Source organism: Panthera uncia, chromosome B4 (assembly GCF_023721935.1).
Source record: "Panthera uncia isolate 11264 chromosome B4, Puncia_PCG_1.0, whole genome shotgun sequence".
Taxonomy (NCBI): Eukaryota; Metazoa; Chordata; class Mammalia; order Carnivora; family Felidae; genus Panthera; species Panthera uncia.
In genome coordinates this window covers 77,266,883-77,289,089 of record NC_064809.1, presented here as the reverse complement: position 1 = coordinate 77,289,089, position 22,207 = coordinate 77,266,883, and the positions used below count along the sequence as shown (strand labels likewise).

Below are 22,207 nucleotides of genomic sequence, written 5' to 3'. Positions count from 1 at the left end.
TTTGTCTTCAAATGTTCTCAGATGAACCACACAAAACACAGGGTTTAAATGTTACATCTTTATTATATTAAGGTTAAATAAAAACGAAATATTTCATATAAAACACTGGAAAAGTCATTTAAAATATTTATCCTAAGGGTTAAATCTAAGAACAGGAGGTAGAACAGTCACATGGCTTCTATCTGTGATAGGACAGCTCCAAGGGATCACCGCAGGGAGACAGGCAAGCCATATGCCACAGGTGCAGCCCCAATAAGATACTTGAGTCGGGGAGCCTGGCGCGCCTGGTTGACATAGTAGAGAAGAGGGGCTCCTGGGCCTGCTCCAAGCCAACCCTGCAGCAGAGCCTCCGTGTAGCGGTCAATGTCACGGTCAGTCACATCCCAGAGGTTACCCAGAAACAGGGGACTGGGGAAAAAAAAGAACTACAAAGTGAGGGCTCTAAAACAAAATACATGAGGAAGGATTTAGTGTTCAGACCTGGGAAAGAACCTGGGGTGGGGACCTAGGTTAGGCCCTCGAGACTCACCAGCCAGCCATGATATACTTGAGCACGATGCCAGCCCCCTCCAGGTTTCCATGCACAGCCAGGGCTGCGCTGCTGCAGCCAAACAGCAGGGCCACTGCCCGGCAGCCGAGCCGCAGGACGGCCTGTCCATCCAGGAAGCGGGCACCCGCCCCGTGCCCTGCATAGCTAAGGCAAAAGGATGTGAGATGGATCTGACCCAGCAGTAGCCGGCCTCTGCCGTGTCTCTGGGGGCGTCCTGAGTCAGCCAGTGGCTTGAAAGCCACAAAACAAACTATGGTGATACCCACCCCCCCTCCCCACTTCCCTGCCCTGAGCACTCACATATATAAGTCATGCTCTGTCAAGGCTGCTTGCACTTGTTCTGGGCTCGGCACCTCCCCAACCACCCCTTTCCAGCCAGCTTCACTGCAGGGAAAAGGTAGGAGTAAGAACTGGGGTCAGCTGGTAAAGAGGGCAGAGGGAATACTAGGCAGAAGGTGGGCTGCAAGCTTTGATTCAGGGGAAAAGGACATGTTGCCCCTTTCTACCCTCCCCCACCCCCTTTCTTACTCTTCTCCCCCTGACCTGCTAAAATTGGCTCGAAATTGCTCCTCTGTGCTTGACAGGTTATTGTGAGGGTTCAGGACGTAGAAGGTATTGCGTGGATCCACCCCTTGGCTTAGCACTGCCGAGGCCCCTGACTGAGGAGAAGACACTGGTGATCAGGATCCTGGTCTGGCCAGAGAGCCCAAGCTTCAACAAACTCCAAACCCCTTTCCACGACTGAACCATCCCATCCCTAAGACCCTCTCCTGTCTTCCCAGATCTCCCTCAATTACTAATCATTCCCCCACTCCCTGAAACCCACCTCTCTGATGATGGAATAGCTGAGTAAGAAGTGGAAGGAGGGCAGCCGAGTGACAGGCAGTGCCCGGAGACTGGGGATGCTCTCCCATGGCAGCTTTTGCAGGTCCTGGACAAAAAGCACGCAGGGATTACCATCCCCAGCCAGGCATCCACAAGCATCAGAAGGGGGCAGAGGGGTGACCTGGTGCCCACTGCCCACCAGATACGGTCCCTCCAGCCCCCAGCTCCTTACCTTGTCTAGCACTAAGACAAGATGCCTATTGCTTGGTACTGTCTGACCCTGAAGACGTCGTACTGCCTCACTCAGAAGCTCTTGGGCTCGTTCTGGCCGGGCTGGGCACAGCCCATAGGCCAAGGTCTCAATGTCCTGAGGGGTGAGGGTACTGGCACTACTGAGCATGGTCTGCAGGGGAACAGTGGTCAGTGAGGGCCATTGCTCCCATCTCTACTCACAATGGCAGTGGGGTAAGAATTAAGTCCAGCTTCTTCCCCCTCCCAGATTTCTCAACTCACTTTCAGCAGAGCTGCATCAGGATATTCCCAGCCACATTCCTGCAGCAACTTTTGTAGGCGGGAGGCCTCCTGGGCAGGGCCAGGGTCCTCACTGGATGGCAGCAACAGTCCCCTCCAGCAGCCCAATACATGCTTCTCTAGGGAAATGATGAGAGCCTGAATGAGGAAGAATAGAATGTTCGGTCAGAGAGGAGCTGAGGAAATGGGTTTTCCAATGTATATATTTGTTTTACACATCTTCCCGCCAGTTAAAAAGGCAAGAAGCTAGAGACTTCATTTGCTGAGACTCTGGGGGAGTACAGATAAGATGATTTATCACATATCACTATGTCTTGACAAATACAAACAGGTGGGCAATGAAAGCTAAACCTGGGAAGCTGATACGTGGGCTTAAATCTTTTTTCTTGTATGTATCCTCAAACATTCTGTTGGCATCACCCCTTTAAGTTTTTAGCTCTTTTTTGAAGTCGTTCTCAAGTAACATCATTTTCTATTTAGGCTATGCTTCCAGAAAGGACTTGAGGTAACTCGGCACTAGCCGGGACTCCTGAGAGAGAGGACAGTGACACACAGGGTCACTCCCAGGGTAGGCCTGACCCCACCCCACCTTGGGAGCACACACCTCCATCCTATGGTCCAGTTCTAGCCGTCCTGTCCACCATTCTCGCTTGTCAGTACAGCTGCTGTTCTCTTTCTGTTCCTTCTGGATGGTGTCAAACTCTTTCAGGGCCGAACTCAGAGGAAGCTTTGGGAGATGGGACTGTGAGCTTTCTGCTTGTCCACGTGATCACCACCTCTCCATCCCCCCAGCCGCGGGATATGAGCAGCTTGACCAGAAGCCTACCCCAGCCCAACTTTGCTTGCTGGCCCAGAAAACCTACCTTGCTCTGGGCGGTGGGGATCTGCACAGTGACTGGGGGATTGTCTTTTTCCAGCCGGGTCAGCAAGAGGGTGTTGCCCACGGTTCCAGGCTGAAGCGTGGCCAGAGCTAACACACACACAGTCACCCCTGACACACAGAGCATACCCAGAATCATTTCAGCTCTTACAAGGAACTCCCTTCCCCATCTTCTGCACTCAATCCTACCCATCACTCAAGACAATTCTAAAAAATCTTCTCTGCTCACTGGAGTTCAAGCTGCTCTCCCCGAACAGCCCCCTGTGGAGAGAGACCACATCTTGTACTTCGATGTGTCCCTCACAGAAACTAACAAAAGTTCCTGGACAGAGGGAGGCACTCAAATCATCTGTTAATGTGTTTTGTGTTAGTGCAGGGAGACTCTGGACATCTGAACCTACCCCTGAAAAAAGACACTGAATCTGCTAGTAATGCAGAGTGGAGGTTAAAAAAAAAAGCACAAGACTTCCAAATTTAGGGTATTTCTCTTTGGTGAGAGTAACAAAATGACAATCAGTGAAAAGGGAGGATATGTTCTTCCATAGGGTCATAAATCTACGTTAACTAATGCCTTAAACTCCTTCCCCTAACTCCTTAGTAAGAAGATACAAAAAAGGACAGGAGAGCCAGCTGAAGTCTGCTGCCATACCGCTGGGGATCAGAGCCAGGCGCTCCTGGAAACTCTCCTTCTCAGGCTCAGGGAATTGACCAGATCCTGAAGCCCTGAAGGAAAAGAGGTGCTGGATGCGGGCCAGGGGGACATCTCCAGGCCTGTCCTGCAGGCTCAGCCTCTGCACCTGGTCTGCCATTTCGAGTGATCCCCGGTGCTTCTGGGCCTTGCTGCAGATAACATAAGTAGGGGTGAGTTCTCCCTCCTTCAAAATCTAGACCTTCCTTCCAGTCTGTCCCCTGCATGGGCCTTGGGGAAACTCACCTGAGCTGCCTGTGGAGGTGGGTGAGCAGCTGGTGGCGACAGGTGATGGACACAGACTCAGTGACAAGGCAGGCTGTGGCATAGGGATCCCGGTGGCCCAAGCACAAAGCCAGGAGGCGGCAGAGGTAAGCATAAAGTCCACTAGGAGGGCAATGACTAACCCCACGGAAAGCAATGGTCAATAAGTCACAGATGGAATCCAGGGTAGAGAGACCTAGAGGAAGGTGAAGATACTTGCTGTAGATGAGTCCCATACTGTTTAGCTGATGGAACTTTCCATAAAAGTCCCAACTTTTCATAAAACTTTTATGGAAAGTTCCAAGTTTCCAAGGTTCTATCTCATCTCCCACTTGGATAAAAAAAGCTACCATTAATGCAGGGCAATGTGCCAGGTGGGATGCTATGCAACTTACCTCAACTCACCCCATCCCCCCTAACCCCATTTTATAGGTAAGTAAATAAAGGCTCAGAGAGGCTGAGTAACTTGCACACATCTAGTAAAGAGAGTGATGGGATTCAAACCCAGGTTCAAAGGCGACCAGATCTAGATGAGGATCCGAAGACAGAACCATGGGCAGGCCACAAGGTCATCAGATCAAGCAACCTCTCCTAGTGACCAGACCTCAGTGGTTAGCCTCACCAATGGCTACAGGGGCAGAGGAGAGTCGGAGCCGAGGACCAAGACCCTTGTCTCTCTCCTTGTCTGGGCATGGGACCGGCAGCTCCTCTTTACTGGAATCACGTCTCAACACTTCACATTCTCCTATGGCTGTATCAGGTCCTGGAGCTGGTGCCTTCCCACCTAGGGAGAGAACGTGACTTTCTGTAGTTTCTTCCTCCTGTCGTCTCCTTTGTTCTTTCTAGGATCCGGTCCCGGAGCCAGGAACAAAGTTGTATTTCTGTACTGTCTTTGGCATCAGTTATTTCTTGTGCTTTGGTCCCAGGGCAACCCCAACCCCCAAAGATGTATGCACCTTCTACCTCCCACCGTTACCATCTTACCTGAGGCTGAGTCTTCCCCGTCAGAGCCCCTGAGGATCTCAAAGCTCATTTCCATCTGGTTTTCAGTCATTTCCTCCTCAGGGATGGTCCTCATGATCTCAGAGCCCAGCTCCTCACAGTGTCCTGATGTCACCTTCTTGGCCCTCCGGCTCCTACCACCCAGGCCTGGGAGCCCAGGGGCACTACTTGAGGCTGCCACTGCAACTGTCTTCAGGCTCGGGTTCTTCCTGGCCTGGCCCCGGCCCCGGCCCCGGGAAGCAGTGCCCCGTCTCTTGGGCCCCTCTGCAGGCTGTGCCTCAATTGAGACAGGGTCTTCCAAATCACTGTCATCACTGAAGTTCACCTGGGATGGGTGGGAAAGGGAGAAGGGCCAAGGGGCCTTCAGTGATAAGACATCTGCCAGCAGGTGGTGCTGCAGAGGCACACTCTCAGAGGCCTTTGGGGGAAGATTTAAAAATTAACCTCTCCAATTGAGGCAGCTCAATCAAGGGCCAGGACTCTTGGGTGTGGAAGGAGGGAGAGAAGGGAGGAACAAAAGGACAAAGGATGAAAAGGAAGAGGAACCACAGAGTTAAGGAAAGCACCTTCTGTTTGAAACAAAGATAGAATTGTCTTTCTGTGCAGGTTAACAGTAGAGCTGAAGGCCCCACCAGGCCCTGGGAAAGGCACCTATTCTGCAGAATTCTCCAGAACCACCCCACCTGACACCAACACCACCCAGCCGCAGTCCCACCTCACCTTGAGGCGCGTCTGGACCCTCTGTTGTACTCTAGGGGCCTTGGGAACCTCAGGCTTGCTCTTTGTAGGGAGAACTTCCTCAAACACAGTAAAAGGGACTCGAGTGCCTGCTGGCCTGACCTGGCCTGGAGGCTTCGGTGTACAGGGCAGTCCTCCACCTTCCAGACTTTTCAGAGAGGTATTATGGAGGGGCTGGGTAGATGAGGCTGCCCGCTGACGCCCCCTTCCAGAAAGTTTTTGGCTTCGCGGCTTAGAGGGCTCTGAGCCTGGGGAGGGTTTTACTGATGGTGGCTGCCAGCCCCAGGAGCTTGCAAAAAGTTGGGTAGTGCAGCAGTTGAGGCCGGCCAGCTTTGCAAGGGCCCGAATCAAGAGCAGGCTGGCTCGCCAGGGCTCCAGGTGGGGTACTCGTGCTGCCACAAACTTCAGCCCCGACTCCAGGACCTTCCCCAGACTCTTGTGTGATGGCCGGCTCAGCCCCTCCAGTGCCAGCTGTGTGTAGGCCTGAGCCAAGATCTCATCCAAGAGGCTCGGGACAGGGGAGGGAGGTGCTTTGTGATTCAGGGTAGTTTGTAGAGCTTGGGTGAGGCGCTCAGTGGCTGCAGGGCAACCCTTTAGCACGACCTGCAGCAGATCCAGACCCTGGGCCTGATGGCCCAAAGCCAGCCTCACCCCCGCTGTGACCAATGCCCAGCGCAGACAGACTGCCGAGAGCACGGGGCTGGCACAGAGCAAGCAGTCACACGTGGGCAGGTGGGTTAGGAAGCCGGGGCTGGGCTGGGGCTTCACTTTCAGGACAGGGGAGGAGTTAGTAGAAGGTGCCACAGGACCTGGCTCCTTGGCCACAGTGGCTACCAGCTCCAGGGCAGGCCCTCTTAGGAAGGGCTCCTCTTCAGGGAGCTCTGGAGGACGATGGACCCGGGTCTGCTGCTTGCCCTTCTGCAGGTGGACTTTCTTCACGGAGTCCAGGTGCTGGGCTAGCCCGCCAAACTCTGGGGAGAGTGGAGCCAGAATTACAAAACTGGGAGAAGTGATACCAAGTGCTTCCTGAGCTACCCCAGGGCCCAACTCCTTAATATAGGTGTTATTTACTTACTGCTTGTACGGATTACTGTCTGATCGGACTAAATATTAATATGGCTTATTTTTGTTTTCAGTAAAATCCCTAATGTTTCTTCCCATCCCATAATAGATAAACCCAACCCGCAAAACCCCCATACCTGCACCTGAGACGGCTGCATAGCTCAGGAAAGCAGGTGGGCACCAGGAGGCCCACGTCTTTATCCTGGCTCTGGGCCCCAACTAGGCCCATGATCCTGGTCCAAAACACTGAATTTCTCAACTTCCTCATTTTACAAGTGAGAAAAAAAATCCACGTGTCCACCTGACTTTCCAGGGTTTTGTGTGGGTCAAATGAAATACGAGAGGGAAAAGTGGTTAAGAAAAAATGTACCATAAATACACTATTTTATTATTAATTTAAGCCCTCCTGAGGACACGACATTTGTGCTGTCCAATAGAGTGGCCACTAAGCCATAATGTGGCTATTGAGCACATGAAATGTGGCAAGTGACTGAGGAATGAATTGTAAATTTTATTTAGATTTAAATAGCCAAAATGTATTAGGCAGTGCTGAAAAGTAGAGCCACATTGGGTTAGTCAGATGGTCAAGCCATCTGAAGGAGGGACACCAGTGGTCTGATTGAAGCAGAAGAGTTAGAAGTCCCTGATTTAGGGGCGCCTGGGTGGCTCAGTCGGTTAAGTGTTCGACTTCGGCTCAGGTCATGATCTCGCGGTCTGTGAGTTCGAGCCCTGCATTGGGCTCTGTGCTGACAGCTCAGAGCCTGGAACCTGCTTTAGATTCTGTGTCTCCCTCTCTGTCTGCCCCTCCCCTGCTCGCACTCTGTCTCTGTCTGTCTCTCTCTCTCTAAAACATTAAAAAAAATTAAAAAAAAAAAAAGGTCCCTGATTTAGAAGGAACCCATACTTTCACATACAAAGATGTGTCGTAGTGTTTGTGTGCCACTCCCGCCACTGCCCGTGGGTGTGGGGGCATGGCTGCTCACCTGTGCAAGACTCCAGTAAGAACAGAACCTGCTGCAGGTCCGACTCACAGAGGTCAATGTCAGTGCGTGCCAGCTCCAGCTCCGCCTTCAGCACCAGGAACAGGGCACACCTTGTTGGGAGAGGAGATGACAAGCAACTCGTGCAAGTCTTTGTGTTCCTGAGTCCATCTTCCTGTCCCTTTCACTGGCAGCACTGGGGCAGGCTCCTAGCCTCTGGAGGACCTCTACTCTCTCGAGCTGACTTCAAGTCTACCCTGGAAAAACTCTCTACACTTCTCCCTCATCCCCAGTCATCTTTGTGCATGAGGACAGGATTTCCCAAACCACATTCCCACCCAAAAAAAAAAGATCCTGTGGGCAAAGGGACTTAGGGAAACATGGTACACCAGCTCTCCCTTTTGGAGAGTTACAATGTGGATTGGTGTACTGAAGGATGTGAGAAGTCCTACAGGAAATAAAAATGTCTAAGCTTGGTTAAGTCGGCATTTCCTACTTACTGAGCCATGGGATACGTTCTCCCAACCCCTCCAAACATAACACGTAAATCTGTGGAAGAGTTTGGGACCCCAGAGTCCAGGATGTGGGCACTCAGGTTCTGGAATGGCCTCCTCTGGCCTGTACTCACTGGTGTGGTAGCTGCAGTTTCGTCGTAAGTTTCAGGGCATCCAAGCAAAAGGCCTTGGCTTCGCTCACACAACCCAGATGGCCCAGGCGGGAGACCAGCTTCTCTGAGCAGCTCAGCACCTCTGTCAGAACCTGCCATTTTTGTACCAGATTTTCACCTGGTACAAAGGAGAGAGACGAGACCACCGTCACTCAGTCACAGCCTGGATCCTCTGGAGGCAAAGCTGGCAGCCCCACCATCTGGCCTGTTCATTCCCACTGGGCCTCGCTCTCTTCCTCAGACTCACCATAGTCCAGAAATGGGGTCTCCACAGCCGCCTTCTGAATCGAGAGCACGTCACTGCCCAGGAGCAGGAGGATAATGCTTCGGAGGAGCTTATGGGAGTCGACGAGTGCAATCTCAGGCGTCTGCCAGCCTGTGCAGGGAGTGGCGGGGGGACAAGAAGGGAGATGATGCCGCCAGAACTGCCACCACCTTCACCTACTAAGATAGCAAATGCAAAACGTGCTGCCGCTGTTCTTCTGTGCCTAAGGCAGACAGAGCGAATCAATCACAGAACTCTTTCCCTCAGACCACGTGGGGCCTCAGAACCCTTGTTAGTATAGCATTCCAGCCAGGTACTAAGCAATCAATCAGGCGGCAGACAAACAGAGACTCATATGCTATCCCAGGCCTACTCTGTGCAGCCTCTCAGTGGGCTAGTCCACACAGTTGGGACAGCAGAGGGGACAAGGGCTTGAGAAGAGCTGAGAGTGGACGATCCACACCATTTGACCACAAAGGGCCATCATCCACCCTATTCTTTCACCTTGGGCACAGAGCTGCTCCCGCAGGGAGGCTGAGAGGCTGTCTGATGAGAGGCTGAGGTACGATGCCACCACCTGCAAGGCCTGGACACGCAGCAAGTACCAGGCCTTGGATGATCTCTGGAGGGCAGGGTCCCGAAGCACAGACAGCAACAGAGAGGCACCCTCAGTCACCTGGGAGACAGGGAGGGCCAGAGAAGAGCGGTGAGTGAGGTCAGAGCAGCGATTCAGAGCTTAGGATGCCCCTAAAGATCATCTGGCCCAGCCCCTGCTTTTGAGAATGATAAAAGCTGTGGAGAAAACGGCAGCCTGAGAGGGCACAAGACGCAGACAAGTCACACAGTTAGGCTGTGAGAAAACTCAGGTTTTCTGCATCTCACTTGATTTCCAATTTGGGCTCCATTGCCTTCCTGGGATCAGTGTCATCTCAGTCTCTAGTCACAGGACAGTGTGACTGAGGCAACTGGGAAAGAATAGAAAGGACAAGGCTGGGAAACAGCACTGCTTCTCACGGTCGGGAATACTCTTCCTAGCTCCAGGGAAATCTCAGAAGCCTGAAAAATATCCCGAAAATCCTAAAAATCCTTCCAATACCTGGGAACTTCAGGGGTTAAGAAAGTGAGAAATACCTTCTGGTGAACACAGTAGAGTTGACTTCGAAGTAGGTTACAGGTCAGCGAAAGGAGCAGGTACGTGTCAGTATTGTGATCCAGAAGCTTCAGGCTTGAGTCTGCCTCTTCCAGGTATAGCTAAGAAAACAATCATGGGATTCCTGAACATGCTGGTGAGGAAAGGCAGCCAGACTTTTCAAATTAAAGTGGATTAAAACACTTGCAAGTAAAATGCAGAACACCTCCAACTAAGTATTCAATTATTTCATATATTATAATCTACAACATGAGAGTTATTCAATCACTTGCTAAAATGTTCATTTAATATCTTTCAGTTAACCGCTATGTTAGAAAGACATAGCTGAATAAGGAATAAGCAAGACTTTCCATCCAATAGCTTGCAATGCAGTGGGGGGTGCAGACACACCTGTGTAATCGTGACACAATGCCATTAGTGGTATGGGGACCCAGGGAAAGTAGGTGATTCTGCCCTTGAAGAAGAAGATGTATAAAATACTTCATGAGGGAGAGGACAATTGAGCTAGGCCTTGAAAAGAAAGTAGAAAAAAGGTGGGTGGAGGAGGTGTATTTAGGGTGGAGGGGCTAACAGAACCAAAGGGAGGGAGGCACATACAAGGCTCTAAAGTAACTGGCGTGGATGGACAGAAGTTCCATGGTGGGGAGTGGCAAGAAAAAGCATGAGCCAGGATATAGAAGGTGTGCAATACCAAGTAAAGTGTTTAGACAGTATCATCCTACAGGTAATGAAGAAACCAATGAAATCCTTTAAGCAGGAAAAAAGATGAGATCAGATCTGTGCCTTAAAAGATCATGTTAGAAGACAAAAGGGGCCTCCCTGCTGGAGGCAGGGAGACCAGCTAGGTAGTGTTGGAGCAGTCCTAAGTGAGTGGAGAAAGGGCGACTAGGGCAAATGGTGGGGAAATACAGGATTAGTGGTGTATTTCTGGTGCAGGATCTATAAGACTTAGGAAACAATGGTTTTGCAGTGAGAAGGAAAGACGCTTCCTCTTCCCACAGCTGCCTCCCAACCACTCCACACTTTACGACCCTCCAGCAGGATGTGGCAGTAGAAGGCAGGGAAGATGCCCCTTCAGTATCTTGTCTTCTCAGAGAAAAGATGGGTCACTAAAGCCAGGTCCCCCCGCAGCTCCGGGCTTGGCTGGCTGGGCACTCACCTGGGCGTAGCTGGGACAGCCGAGCATCAGAAGCAGCTGGCTGGCGTGGCAGGAGGAGCCGGCTGCCTTCGCGTGGTCCTCCAGTCTCTGGGAGACGATCCGTACGAGCAGGAGGACCTCCAGAGCCTGCAGGGGCTGGTCAGCCAGGAGCAGGAAGTTTACCCAGCTCCTGCTCGAACCTCCCTTTCTACCCTCTGCTCCTCAGCCCTTTGAGACCTTGGTCTGACTTCAGAGCCTGGATGAGGTGTGGCTACAGACAAGGCCACCACCTGCCATCCTCAAGAAGCCTGAGATAAGAGCAGAGAGGGAGCCTACCACCATCCAGCCTCCCGCGTGAAAGCTTAGGTACCAGTCAGCATCGACAGCTGGGAGTTACCAAAAGCTTACTATGGGCCAGGCACTGTGCTGAGAGGTTTACATCAGGGCAGGGGGATGGGCGAGACAGGCAAGAGGATCAAGAGGTACAAACTTCCAGTTATAAAATAAGTAAGTCGCGGGGCTGAAAAAGTACAGCACAGAGGGTACAGTCAATAACATTGTGATAATAATGTATGGTGACTTCCCTCACCATGGTGAGCACTGAGTAACGCACGCTATTGCCAAATCACTATGTTGCACGCCTAAAACTAATATAATATTGTGTGTCAACCATACTTCAATTCCTTTTAATGTTTACTTACTTTTGAGAGAGAGAAAGCCTGAGCAGGAGAGGGACAGAAAGAGAGAGGAGACAGAGGATCTGAAGCGGGCCCTGTGCTGACAGCAACGAGCCTGATGCGGGGCTCAAAGCCCTGAACTGTGAGATCATGACCTGAGCGGAAGTTGGGACGCTCAACCGACTGAGCCACCCAGTTGGTTCAAGCCCCACATGGGGTTCTGCGCTGATAGCACGGGGCCCGCTTGGGATTCTGTCTCCCTCTCTCTCTGCCCCTACCCTGCTTGCTCTCTCTCTCTCTCTCAAAATAAATAAAAATACACTTAAAAAAAAAAAGAATTCATAGATCTAAAAAAAAAAAAAAAATTGAAGGAACACCTGGCTGGCTCAGTGAGGGGGGCATACAAAGTTGTGAGTTTGAGCTCCACATTGTGTGTAGAGATTACTGAAAAATAAAATTTGAAGTGAAACTTCAAAAGTCATAATAAAAATATCAAATTGTCAAAAAGAGGGTGTTCATGTGCATCAGCTCTTTTAATCTTTCATAGTGACTCTAACCCCAATTTTACAGATGACTATAGACTAAGAGGCTTAAGACTCACGCAAGTTAAGTTGCTTGCCCAAATTCACATCACAAGTACGGGGGAGAGCCAAGACTCAGACCTAGCGCTGAGGCAGCTTCCCTCAATTCTCATGCTAGAAATATGGCCTAATGGCCACAGCAACAAAGATCTTTTTTATGTACCATGTTCTTTTTCGGAGGTTCCTAATGTGGGGTCCAGGGAAGAGCTTCAGGGAGTCTGTGAAATGTCCTGATGTTGCATGTAAAAATGTAAAATTAAACCTATAGGCATCTATGTATGTTTCAGAATATACACAGCTCAAATTACCTAAGAATTAATAATAACTATATCTGACATTTGAATATGCCACTTAAGGACGCCATGAGGTAGTGCTATTACTGTCCTCATTTTAGACACAAGGAAACCTGGGCTTAGGAAGTTACGTCACTTGCCAAGGTGAGTTAAAATAAAGGACGAAGCTTGTATTTCAACTTAGGAAGCCTGGTGATAGAGGCCACAACAGGCTACATGGCTTCTTAGCAGATACACCCGCCAAAGAAGAGGAAAGAGTGGGCTTCTGGTGTGTGTTAACGCCCTGCCCCATTACCTTTGCTGCCAGCTGATAGAGGGCTGCTAGGGTCTGCAGTGAGGCTGCTGTCTGCTGGAGACACCGTACAGCGGGGGCTTGTGCCTTTGTAAGCACCTCCTTCCAAAGGGCCAGTGCTTGGTCCAGGCATTTGGACTGAGCTAGAAGTCAGAAGAAAGGGACCGGCCATTCTCTCAGTGTGGGCCATCTGGGGACAATGCAGCCTTCTTCGTAACGCCCTCTGCCCTCTGTGCCCACCTCCCACCCTACTTCCTTTCTCCTACCTGGGGTCCCCATTCTGCTCTTAGGAAGACACAGAGGAGACCCCATCTAGCACACTACATTCACAACCCTCACCAGCATCTGCAGCCAGGTTGAAGGCAATGTTACTGTATAGGAAACGATCTTCTTGGAGTTTATCTTCATAGTTCAGGTCATTGACTTCAAATTCCTCCAGGTTATTAGGGGCCTGGGCTCTCCGATCCCGCTCGATACCCTAGATGGGGGTGGGGGGGTGGGGATCAGGATAAAAAACAGGGCTGGCACCAGCTTACTGTGGGCCTGGGGGAAATAATCCAGTTCTGCTGAGCCCCACAGAAGCCACACTTACTTCCTGCATTTTGGTCTCCAGGGTACAAATGTAGAACCATAGGAGGGCCTGTGCTTTATCATCCAGAAGCCGATCCTTGGCCTGGGTCTCAGGCCTCACAGACTCCAGAAGCTGTAGGGCTTCCTGGATAGCATCCAGGGCAGAGCTGAAGGGAGAGGATGGACTTAAGCTGGGCCCATGACGAGTACCTGCCATAGTGCCCTGGGAAGGACCTTCTGCAGGATAGCCGGCCCCACCCTTTGAATGAGAGCCCATGGCCACAAACTGAAGTGGGTGCTCAGGGACTTGGGAGAGGGAAACGGCCTCTGAAAAGGGTAAGACGACCTAGGGTGAGAAGCAAGAGTGGCCTCCCCAGCTATTCTTCCTCACCAGTTGGTCTGCTGGGCAAAGTCATGGTAGCAGAGCACCTGAGCCAGTTCCACCAGGTGGGTGGCTCGAGCCCAGGCCCCAGCCGGTGTCTCCTCAGGGCTCAGCTCCAGCAGGTCACAGATGACGTTGAACCGTTCCTGCCCTGTGTCCGCTCGCACAGCCTTATAGGCCTGCAGCTCCTCCCTCAGCAGGAAGACCAGGGTCTCTGGGTCCCAGCCACTCAGGCTGTCTCGCAGAGTCCTAAGAGAAGGCAGGCCCAACGCCATGTCAGGGAGTCCGTGAAGCATGGAGCTTCTGCCCCGTGCCAAGGAGTCCCAGCCTTGGCTTGCTGAGAGGTCACTGACTTCCCCGTCGTTAAAGCAAGGGCATTGCCTGTCCCCACTGCTCCCCTATACCTAGCACAGTGACTGTCATATAGTAGGCATTTGATAAATAACAACGAACAGAGGAATCAGTGCCTTTTTTCAGACAGAAGGATACATGAGACCACCAGTACCAAAAGCTAGCCCTAGCCAGGGAGCAAACATGGTTGTCTCCCTCCCCGCCAACTCACCTCAGCTGTAGCTCCTTGTCTCCTGCTCTGGCTGCATCCATCTTGATCCGAACCCAGAAGGTGACAGGCTCAGCCATGTGTTGGGGGCCACAGGGCTGCAGGGCTGTCAGCCACAAAGTCACCATCTCACAACCCTGGGCCTGTTTACCCAGTTTCTTCAAACTCTCTCCATGCAGCCGGAAGCACCTGTGCAACTGACCATAGAAAGCAGAGACCAAACTGCAGAGAGGAACCACCGAGTCCGTAATAGTGGGGGAGTACATGCCACACAGGTACATACACCACCAGGTGGTCCGCCAGCCCCCAAGCCTGCCCCAAGGCAGAAGACACCAAAGCACTAAACACCCCAGGGGTTCTCAATCTGAGGCTTCAATCCACCCCACCCACATATTTATGTCCACAGCCCTAGAAACCCGTTTCTCCTCCTGTAACCCCTCTCTCACAAGTCGGCGTCTTCTCAGTCCGAAATGCCAGGCCATCCTTGACCTTCCCTCCGCACCCCACCCCCCCACCCCATCACAGCCAGTCACTTAACAAATTAATCCTGGGCTTCTTGCACCCATTCCCTTCTTCCCATCCCGCAAGACGCTACTTCAGTTCAGATACCCACCCTTTCTGGCCCAGGCTACAAGAGCAGTGGGGGTGCCCACTGTTGTCCTGGTATCTTGTTCATTCACCATAGTGATGCCAGAGAAACTCAAAATGCCAAGATGATGTCATGCCTTCCTTTGAGAGGCTCATCTGCCTCACTCAAGATGAAAACCAAAGCCCTCTACAACCCGTCTCACCTGCCACTCCAGCCAACCCATCATTTCATGGGTCTCCTTGCGATGGTTCTCACTCTGGTTACTTAAAGGGCCTCTTCGGGGAACTTTTAAAATAACCAGATACGTGGGCTCTAGTACCAGGGATTCTGATGCAATCAGCTTGGGCCAGGCATCAGAATGAATTTTTTTAAGTACATTCAGGGGATTCTAACGTGCAACCAGGTTGAGAACCACCAGCTTGAACGTGGCTAAATATAAAAAGTGAGACCATTAAAAAAAAAAAAAAATAGTAATAGTACAAGTGAGGTGTGGAAGACACCGTCCCAGGTACGTGGCTCTTAACACGCTACTGCAGGGCAGGGTCCTGGCCAGGCCCTTTCATGCTACTCAGGCCTCCAACATAACCTCCCTTCCTGCCCTCATACCTTCTCAGGAGGCACCTCAGGATAGGTGTCCGGCTTCACCAACCCCAGGTGCTGACAGAGGGGCTCAGAGATGGCACAGGCCTCGGCATACAGCTTGTGACTATAGAAGCTGTAGGCCAAGTTACTGGTGTAAGAGGCTGCAAGTGAGAGAGAGAATAGTTGATAGCGGAAATAGTTCCCACTGCCGCTCTCCTGTTGGAGAGGCAGTAGAGAGAAGCTCAACCTGTGGCCGGCTCAGTAGCTTCCAGATCAGACAGGAAGCCTTACTGCTAGGGAATGAGATAGGGACAGCTCTCCCCTACCTGCTCCAACTCAGCCCATGACGTCCATTCCTACAAGGCACACCCACACCAGCGGCTCCTTTGCACTTGTTTTACAAGCGCAAGCTGAGTCTTCACTCCTACACAGGGCCCATTTCCTCACATGCCAATTTTTGCCTTCATCTTCCTCCGAAGGGCAGCATTTTGGGGTTAACGCTCTGGCCTATCCCTTATCTCCTCCTTCTCTCATTCCACGAAAGCCACACTAGGAGCCTCCTTGCTGTTTCTTGAACACGCCAGGATAGTTCCTGCCTTAGGGCTTTGGCCTTGACTGTTTCTTCTGCCAAGGATGTCCTTTCGCAGGTGTCTACATGGCCAACTTCATCACATCCTCCAAGTTTTGCTCATGTCACCCTCCCAAGCAGGCCTATCCTGACTCTATTTTAAGTGGTAACTTGCCCCCTCACCCACCCTGAACTCCTACTTCCCTTTCTTATCCTGCTCTATATTCCTTCCCCCCCACCCCCACATTTCTTATCACTTTCTAACATATTGATAATTCAATTATTCTGTTGCTTATTATCATTCTCCCCTAACCAGACTGTGGCTCCGTGAGGGCAGGGATCTTTGTTTCGTTTACTGATATACCCAAGTCCTCACAATAGTGCTTGGCACATGGTAGGTGCTCAATAGATATTTGTTGAATGAACAAAATTTGCCCTAAACTCTAGTTTATGCAGCTTTTTGGCTATCCACACAGATGGCTGGAAAAAATTAAGTCAGGCTTCAATATTCCGGGAAGAATTTTCAAACTAGTAATTTTTGTGACTGCTGATGATATTTTCATCTCAGTGGGTAGGTTCAACTACTGAATATATAAATATGAAAAGTTCTGGGGCACCTGGGTGGCTCAGTTGGTTGGGCATCTGACTTCGGCTCAGGTCATGATCTTGCAGTCTGTGAGTTCAAGCCCCATGTCGGGCTCTGCGCTGACAGCTCAGAGCCTGGAGCCTGCTTCAGATTCTGTCTCTCTCTCTCTCTCCCCCATCCCCTGCTCTCACTGTGTGTGTGTGTGTCTCAAAAATAAAAGAAAAACATAAAAAAAAGAAAAAGAAAAAAAAAGTTCTCCAAAACTTTTCAGTGACTGAACTCATTGGGTTTGTATAATTTAATGGGGCCATCTTTTTTATAAACTGAAGGGAAAACGTATTATAAAATACAAAAATAGACAAAACTAAAGTATGCCGTTAGGATAATGGTTGCTTTGAGGAGGGGGGTTACTAGGAGGGGGGCAGAAGGAGGGGTTTCCCCAAGGTCTAAATCATGCTCTTACTTGACCTAGACGTTGGTTAAAAAGTATGTTCACTTTGTACTTTGTACTTTTCTGTATGCACGTTTCAACTGAAAGGGTGTGGAGAACTATATATGCAAATTTATTTATACATAGTACATCTCCAGAATGATACGTAAGAAATTGATCGTATTAGTTGTCTCAGTAGAGGGGAACTTTGTGACCAGGATTAGGAGAGAGAGACTTTAGACTACATGCCTTTATGCGCAATTTGATTGTTGAAGCATTTTTACCTGGTTTCTAAAAAAAAATTTTAAGTTATAAATATTCTTTAAGACTTGGGGTGCCTGGGTGGCTCAGTGGGTTAAGTGTCTGACTTCGGCTTAGGTCATGATCTCATGGTTCGTGGGTTCGAGCCCCATGTCGGGCTCTGTGCTGACAGCTCAGAGCCTGGAGCCTGCTTCGGATTCTGTGTGTCTCCCTCTTTCTCTGATTCTCTCTCTCAAAAGTAAAAATAAGCATTAAAAGTAAACATTAAAAAAAAATAAAACTTATAGAAAGGTCATAGGGGCGCCTGGGTGGCTCAGTTGGTTAAGCATCCGACTTTGGCTCAGGTCATGATCTCGTGGTTTGTGAGTTCAAGCCCCACATTGGTCTCTGTGCTGACAGCTCAGAGCCTGGAGCCTGCTTCGGATTCTGTGTCTCCCTCTCTCTCTGCCCCTCCCCTGCTTGCACTCTGTCTCTCTCTCAAAAATAAATAATAAAAAAACATTTAAAAAAAAAAAGGTCATAAAGTTGCATATCAGGTACAAACATTTTCATGAAAGAAACACCAAATCATGTTTCAAAGTCAATGACAAAAAACTTGTGTCTGCTATCATAAGTTAGCCTTATCACTTCTCTACTACTATAAATGTTTTTTTTTTTTAATTTTTTAACGTTTTATTTATTTTTGAGACAGAGAGAGACAGAGCATGAACGGGGGAGGGTCAGAGAGAGGGAGACACAGAATCTGAAACAGGCTCCAGGCTCTGAGCTCGAACTCACGGACCGTGAGATCATGACCTGAGCCGAAGTCGGCCGCTTAACCAACTGAGCCACCCAGGCGCCCCTATAAATGTTTAAAAAAATGTTTTTTAATGTTTTATTTATTTTTGTGAGAGACAGAGAGACAGAGTACAAGCGGCGGGGGCGGGGGGCAGCAGGCAGAGAGAGAGGGAGACAGAATCCACGAAGCAGACTCCAGGTTCTGAGCTGTCAGCACAGAGCCCAACATGGGGCTCGAACCCATGAACACGAGATCATGACCTGAGCCAAAGTTGGACGCTTAACCAACTGAGCACCCAGGCACCCCTGTAAATGTTTATAAGTACAAGTGATGAGGGTCACTTAAGAACATTTTTTTCACTGCCTCCTTAAACCATAAGGAGCCCCCAAGGTGGTCAGAACCATCCAGCAAGTGCTATTTGTCTGCCTAGTGAGTGATGACCTTCCCCCCTGCATCTGGGCCCCAGGGCACTAACCAGTCATGCCCAGGTAGTCAGTCAGCTCTTGGCCTGACAGGCTCTGTAAGGCCTCCAGCATCCAGACCACAGTAGATTTGCAACTTTCCACCAGCTGGGCCAGGTCAGCCAAATCAGCTACCTAAAGGGACAAGAAGGTCTTGAGAGTGAGAAGAGACATAATAGGTCCAAGGTGACATCTACCCCACCCCAAACCCAAAGCAACTCCAAAGCTCTACCAGGGCAGTCCAGCAACCCCAGACCCCAGGACCTGTCCAGGTCTTTTGATTCCCAGACTGTACCTGACAGCTTTGCGCAAAGTCATAAACCACCACAGTGTAGAGGTGAAGTCCCTGAAAGTGCATCTGAACTAGAGACTGCTGCTGCTTGGAGGAATCCCCACAGACCTGAGGAAGGAAGGGGAAGGTTGGGTTGAGAGGCAGAGATACAGGATGAGCTCCAAACTGAAGACTGGTCCAGAGTCCTGGAGAGCTGACTCAGCCCAGGGAGTAGGAAGAAGGGCATTAGGAGGGGCCATGGCCCTCCCAGAGTAGACTAGGCTGCTGGTGGCTGCACTAGGCATAATCCAGAGAGCAGCTGACTGAGGAGGGAGCCAGGGCTTCCAGATCTTACCAAAGACCTTAGCCTGATAGTCTGCAGAACCACATTCCCACCCTACCTCTAGGTTCTTAACTCACACCATCCTGCAGCTGCCAGATGAGAGAGCAGTACCCGCCAAGAAAAGCAAAGAGGCCCAGAACAGCATCCAGTCCATAGCGTCTCTTGATGCCTCGCTCCAGTCCTGAGAGGAAGAACTGGCAGCTGTCACATAATGCCCGCAATGGGGGTGATGGTGCCTCCACACTGCTGTTCAGGACAGCTGATGCCTTGATCAGAAGCTCGGCCAGTGCCTGGGATCCTCCCTCCCCAGCCTGTAGCAGTTCAACTCCAAGTTGGCATAACTGGAGGCTGGGGGCCAGACTGGTGTTCCTTAGGTAATCATGGGTCTTCTCCACTACTCTCGTGGCCTTGGCATGGTGGCCACTCCAGCAGAGGCGACGGCAACGTTCCAGGGTGAGTTCCAAGAGACAGAGGGCCCTGTGGGGAGAAAGAGGACCAGGAGAACCCCCTCCCTCACCCACCAAAACTTTGATCACATGCCTGGAGAGCAGGTCATCTAGGAAATCAGCATCGGCTTCATTCAGACTGTGCCCAGTGGCATCAAATAGCTGATGGGCAGCTACCACTCGACAGGCTGTTGGAGAAGCAAAGTGGGGAACCTCACAAGGGGTACTTTCATCCTCCAAGAGTACAAGAAAGCTCAAGGCCTTCAGCCGAGTTGATAATGCAGCTCGCCGCTCCTCCAGGGTTTCTGCTGCCTTCCAAAGCAGAGAAAAGCTGCCTCGCACCACAGCATCATAGTCCTGGGGAGCAGTTTGGCGAGAGCAATGCACCAAACAGGCATGAAGGGGTTTTGTGAATCGGAGTGTGGCCTCTGGGATTCCCTGTGTGGCAATGTTCCGCAAAAAGATGAAGAGAATTCGTTCCAGGTACAGGGGTGGGCGCTGGGGGGTAGACATCAAGTAGCCATTGTAAGCCAGCTCCGCCAGTTCCAGCAGGCTCTCCAGGTGCCTAGGGCAAGCCAGCTTGGCAGTCAGCTGCTGGTTGCAAGCCCTCAAGATGGCATCACAAGCTTGTCTCCTCTCGGCATCAGATCGGCAGCTGGATGAACCAGCTGGAAGCTTGGACAGGAACTCCTAAGAGGAGAGGAAGATGTGATTGGGACCACCAAAGTAGGGAAAGATAACTAGAAAGGGGGCTTCTCAGGAGAGGATCCCCTATTAGCCTATCTCTTCATATAAGACAAAAACCCCCAGCTCATCTTGGAAAGCCAGGTGTATCCAGAGCCAGACACAATCCTACCTTCAAGTCAGGCAGCAACTCTTCAGCTTCCTTCACGCTGCTTAGCAAGGTCCCAAAGTTGATTCCTTTGAAGCTCCTCATGGCGTTGGAGGGCTAGGGAAAAGGAGAAGGATTAGAGTAGGCGGAGAAGATTCATAATGGAGGGCAGGAGAAGGGCTTGAAGGCTGCAGAAGTGAGGGGCGGTGGGGGGGGGGGTGGTGTTTGCAAAGAATCCCATGAGAAATCCTATCGGGAGGGGCGCCTGGCTGGCTCAGTCATTGGAGCTGTGGGATTCTTGATCTCCGGGTCGTCACTTCCTGTTCCACTTTGTAGATTACGAGATTACAAGAAAAGGGAAGGGAAGGTAAAGGGAAGGTAAAGGGAAGGTAAAGGGAAGGTAAAGGAAAGGTAAAGGAAAGGTAAAGGAAGGGAAGGGAAGGGAAGGGAAGGGAAGGGAAGGGAAGGGAAGGGAAGGAGAAAGAAAGAAAAACAGACAGACAGAAAGAAAGAAACCCTATTCGGGAAAAACGCCCATGTCAGGACAGCAGGCTCCCGTTATAAACGGACGCTTCTGCTTCTCCTTCCTCTCGGGGGATCCGGAGCCTCACTACCCATTCCACCACCCCAACGCTCCATACCGGGAGGCCTCCACTGAGTTCGGAGCTCACCAGGACATCCGGAGGTCTCCCAACCTTCCTTCGCAGAGCCGCCCCTCCCCTCAAGTCAGCGCCGGGACCCCACCTCACCTTGGCACGTACACACGTTCACGAGTTCCTCTGGGCTTTATCGCCCCAGAGGTCGCCTCCCCACCAGGTCCAGGACTTACTTGCCAGAAGAAGAGCTCTGCAAAAACCCAAGACTCAACCTTCGTTTTCCGCGCCAGCCCCCCCTTTCAAATATCTCCAGCGACCAATGAGCGAGAGCTTTGTAACGCCGGCGTGCCGCGCGGCACAGTGGGAGTTGTAGTCTACCCGCCGCGCCGCACCATCACGTGATACCAGCGGCGGGGTCGAGCTGCTGTGGGCGTTAAGGCCTCTTGGGGGCGCGGGTTTCCCCATTTACGGCAAGACGGAGATCCTTAGCTACCCGTTGCTTAGTCGCTATCGGGAGAGCCAGGCCTCTGCCTCCTTCTCCCCTTTATCTTCAGCGCTCAGAGTTTAAATTTCAAGAGAAGAGAAACAGGGTAGACAACAAAAAGAACTTACTTGGAAACTCACGCGGTTTGGGTTACTGGGAAAATAGGGCGTAGCCTTTCCTGGAGTTCTTTAAAAATGTAATTTTCTGAGGGCACTGACAGGAGTACCATGACTTCCAGCCCTCCCTCTCTCTCTCTTTCTTTCTCTCTCTCTCTCTCTCTCCCTCCCTCGGCCTTCCAACCTTGCTCTTTTTTTTTTTTAAACGTTTTATTTATTTTTGAGACAGAGAGAGACAGAGCATGAACGGGGGAGGGGCAGAGAGAGAGGGAGACACAGAATCGGAAGCAGGCTCCAGACTCTGAGCCATCAGCCCAGAGCCGGACCGCGAGATCGTGACCTGAGATGAAGTCGGATGCTTAACCGACTGAGCCACCCAGGCGCCCCCAACCTTGCTCTTTACATAAACGGCATCAACTGGATTGTATGAGGAAGACAGAGGATCTAATGCTCCTTGATGGGGTGTAGAGGGTAGAGGGGAGGGTTAAGGGAAGAACCAGGAAAACTCACTTCACTGGGATATTTCACAGTCATTAATGGCTTAACGTTTGCTAAGTACTAACTACATCCCCAAACGTGCAGATTCAATTGGTTCTGTTTCTCTTTCCTTCCTCCACCAAAGAATTCAGTTCAAAATTCTGGTCTTCCAGTTAGCTTTTCCCTGATGAATTCTATTGGATAACTCATCCTTATCTATCTCCTTTCTCTTTCTTCTTCTTTTTCTTTCTTAATTTCTCTTTCTTTCTTTCTTTCTTTCTTTCTTTCTTTCT

General features: G+C 50.8%; 1 protein-coding gene across 1 annotated transcript; it reads right to left on the bottom strand.

Annotated features, from left to right (window-relative positions):
- Window positions 1–43: 43 nt before the first annotated feature.
- ESPL1 (extra spindle pole bodies like 1, separase) lies at window positions 44–21,609 on the bottom strand. The gene is made up of 31 exons (XM_049625578.1): window positions 20,991–21,609; window positions 20,266–20,358; window positions 19,041–20,099; window positions 18,645–18,749; window positions 18,364–18,484; window positions 15,290–15,426; window positions 14,098–14,291; window positions 13,545–13,784; window positions 13,176–13,320; window positions 12,923–13,061; window positions 12,587–12,726; window positions 10,762–10,896; window positions 9,584–9,703; window positions 8,957–9,128; window positions 8,435–8,563; window positions 8,149–8,305; window positions 7,524–7,633; window positions 5,461–6,449; window positions 4,723–5,065; window positions 4,361–4,522; window positions 3,721–3,934; window positions 3,436–3,626; window positions 2,770–2,897; window positions 2,511–2,633; window positions 1,889–2,044; window positions 1,608–1,778; window positions 1,377–1,481; window positions 1,094–1,209; window positions 851–934; window positions 530–694; window positions 44–408 (listed from the first exon to the last, which is right to left on the bottom strand). The coding sequence occupies exons 2-31, from the start codon at window positions 20,344–20,346 to the stop codon at window positions 207–209; spliced, it is 6,333 nt and encodes a 2,110-aa protein (XP_049481535.1). The 5' UTR covers window positions 20,347–20,358; window positions 20,991–21,609; the 3' UTR covers window positions 44–206.
- Window positions 21,610–22,207: the final 598 nt, after the last annotated feature.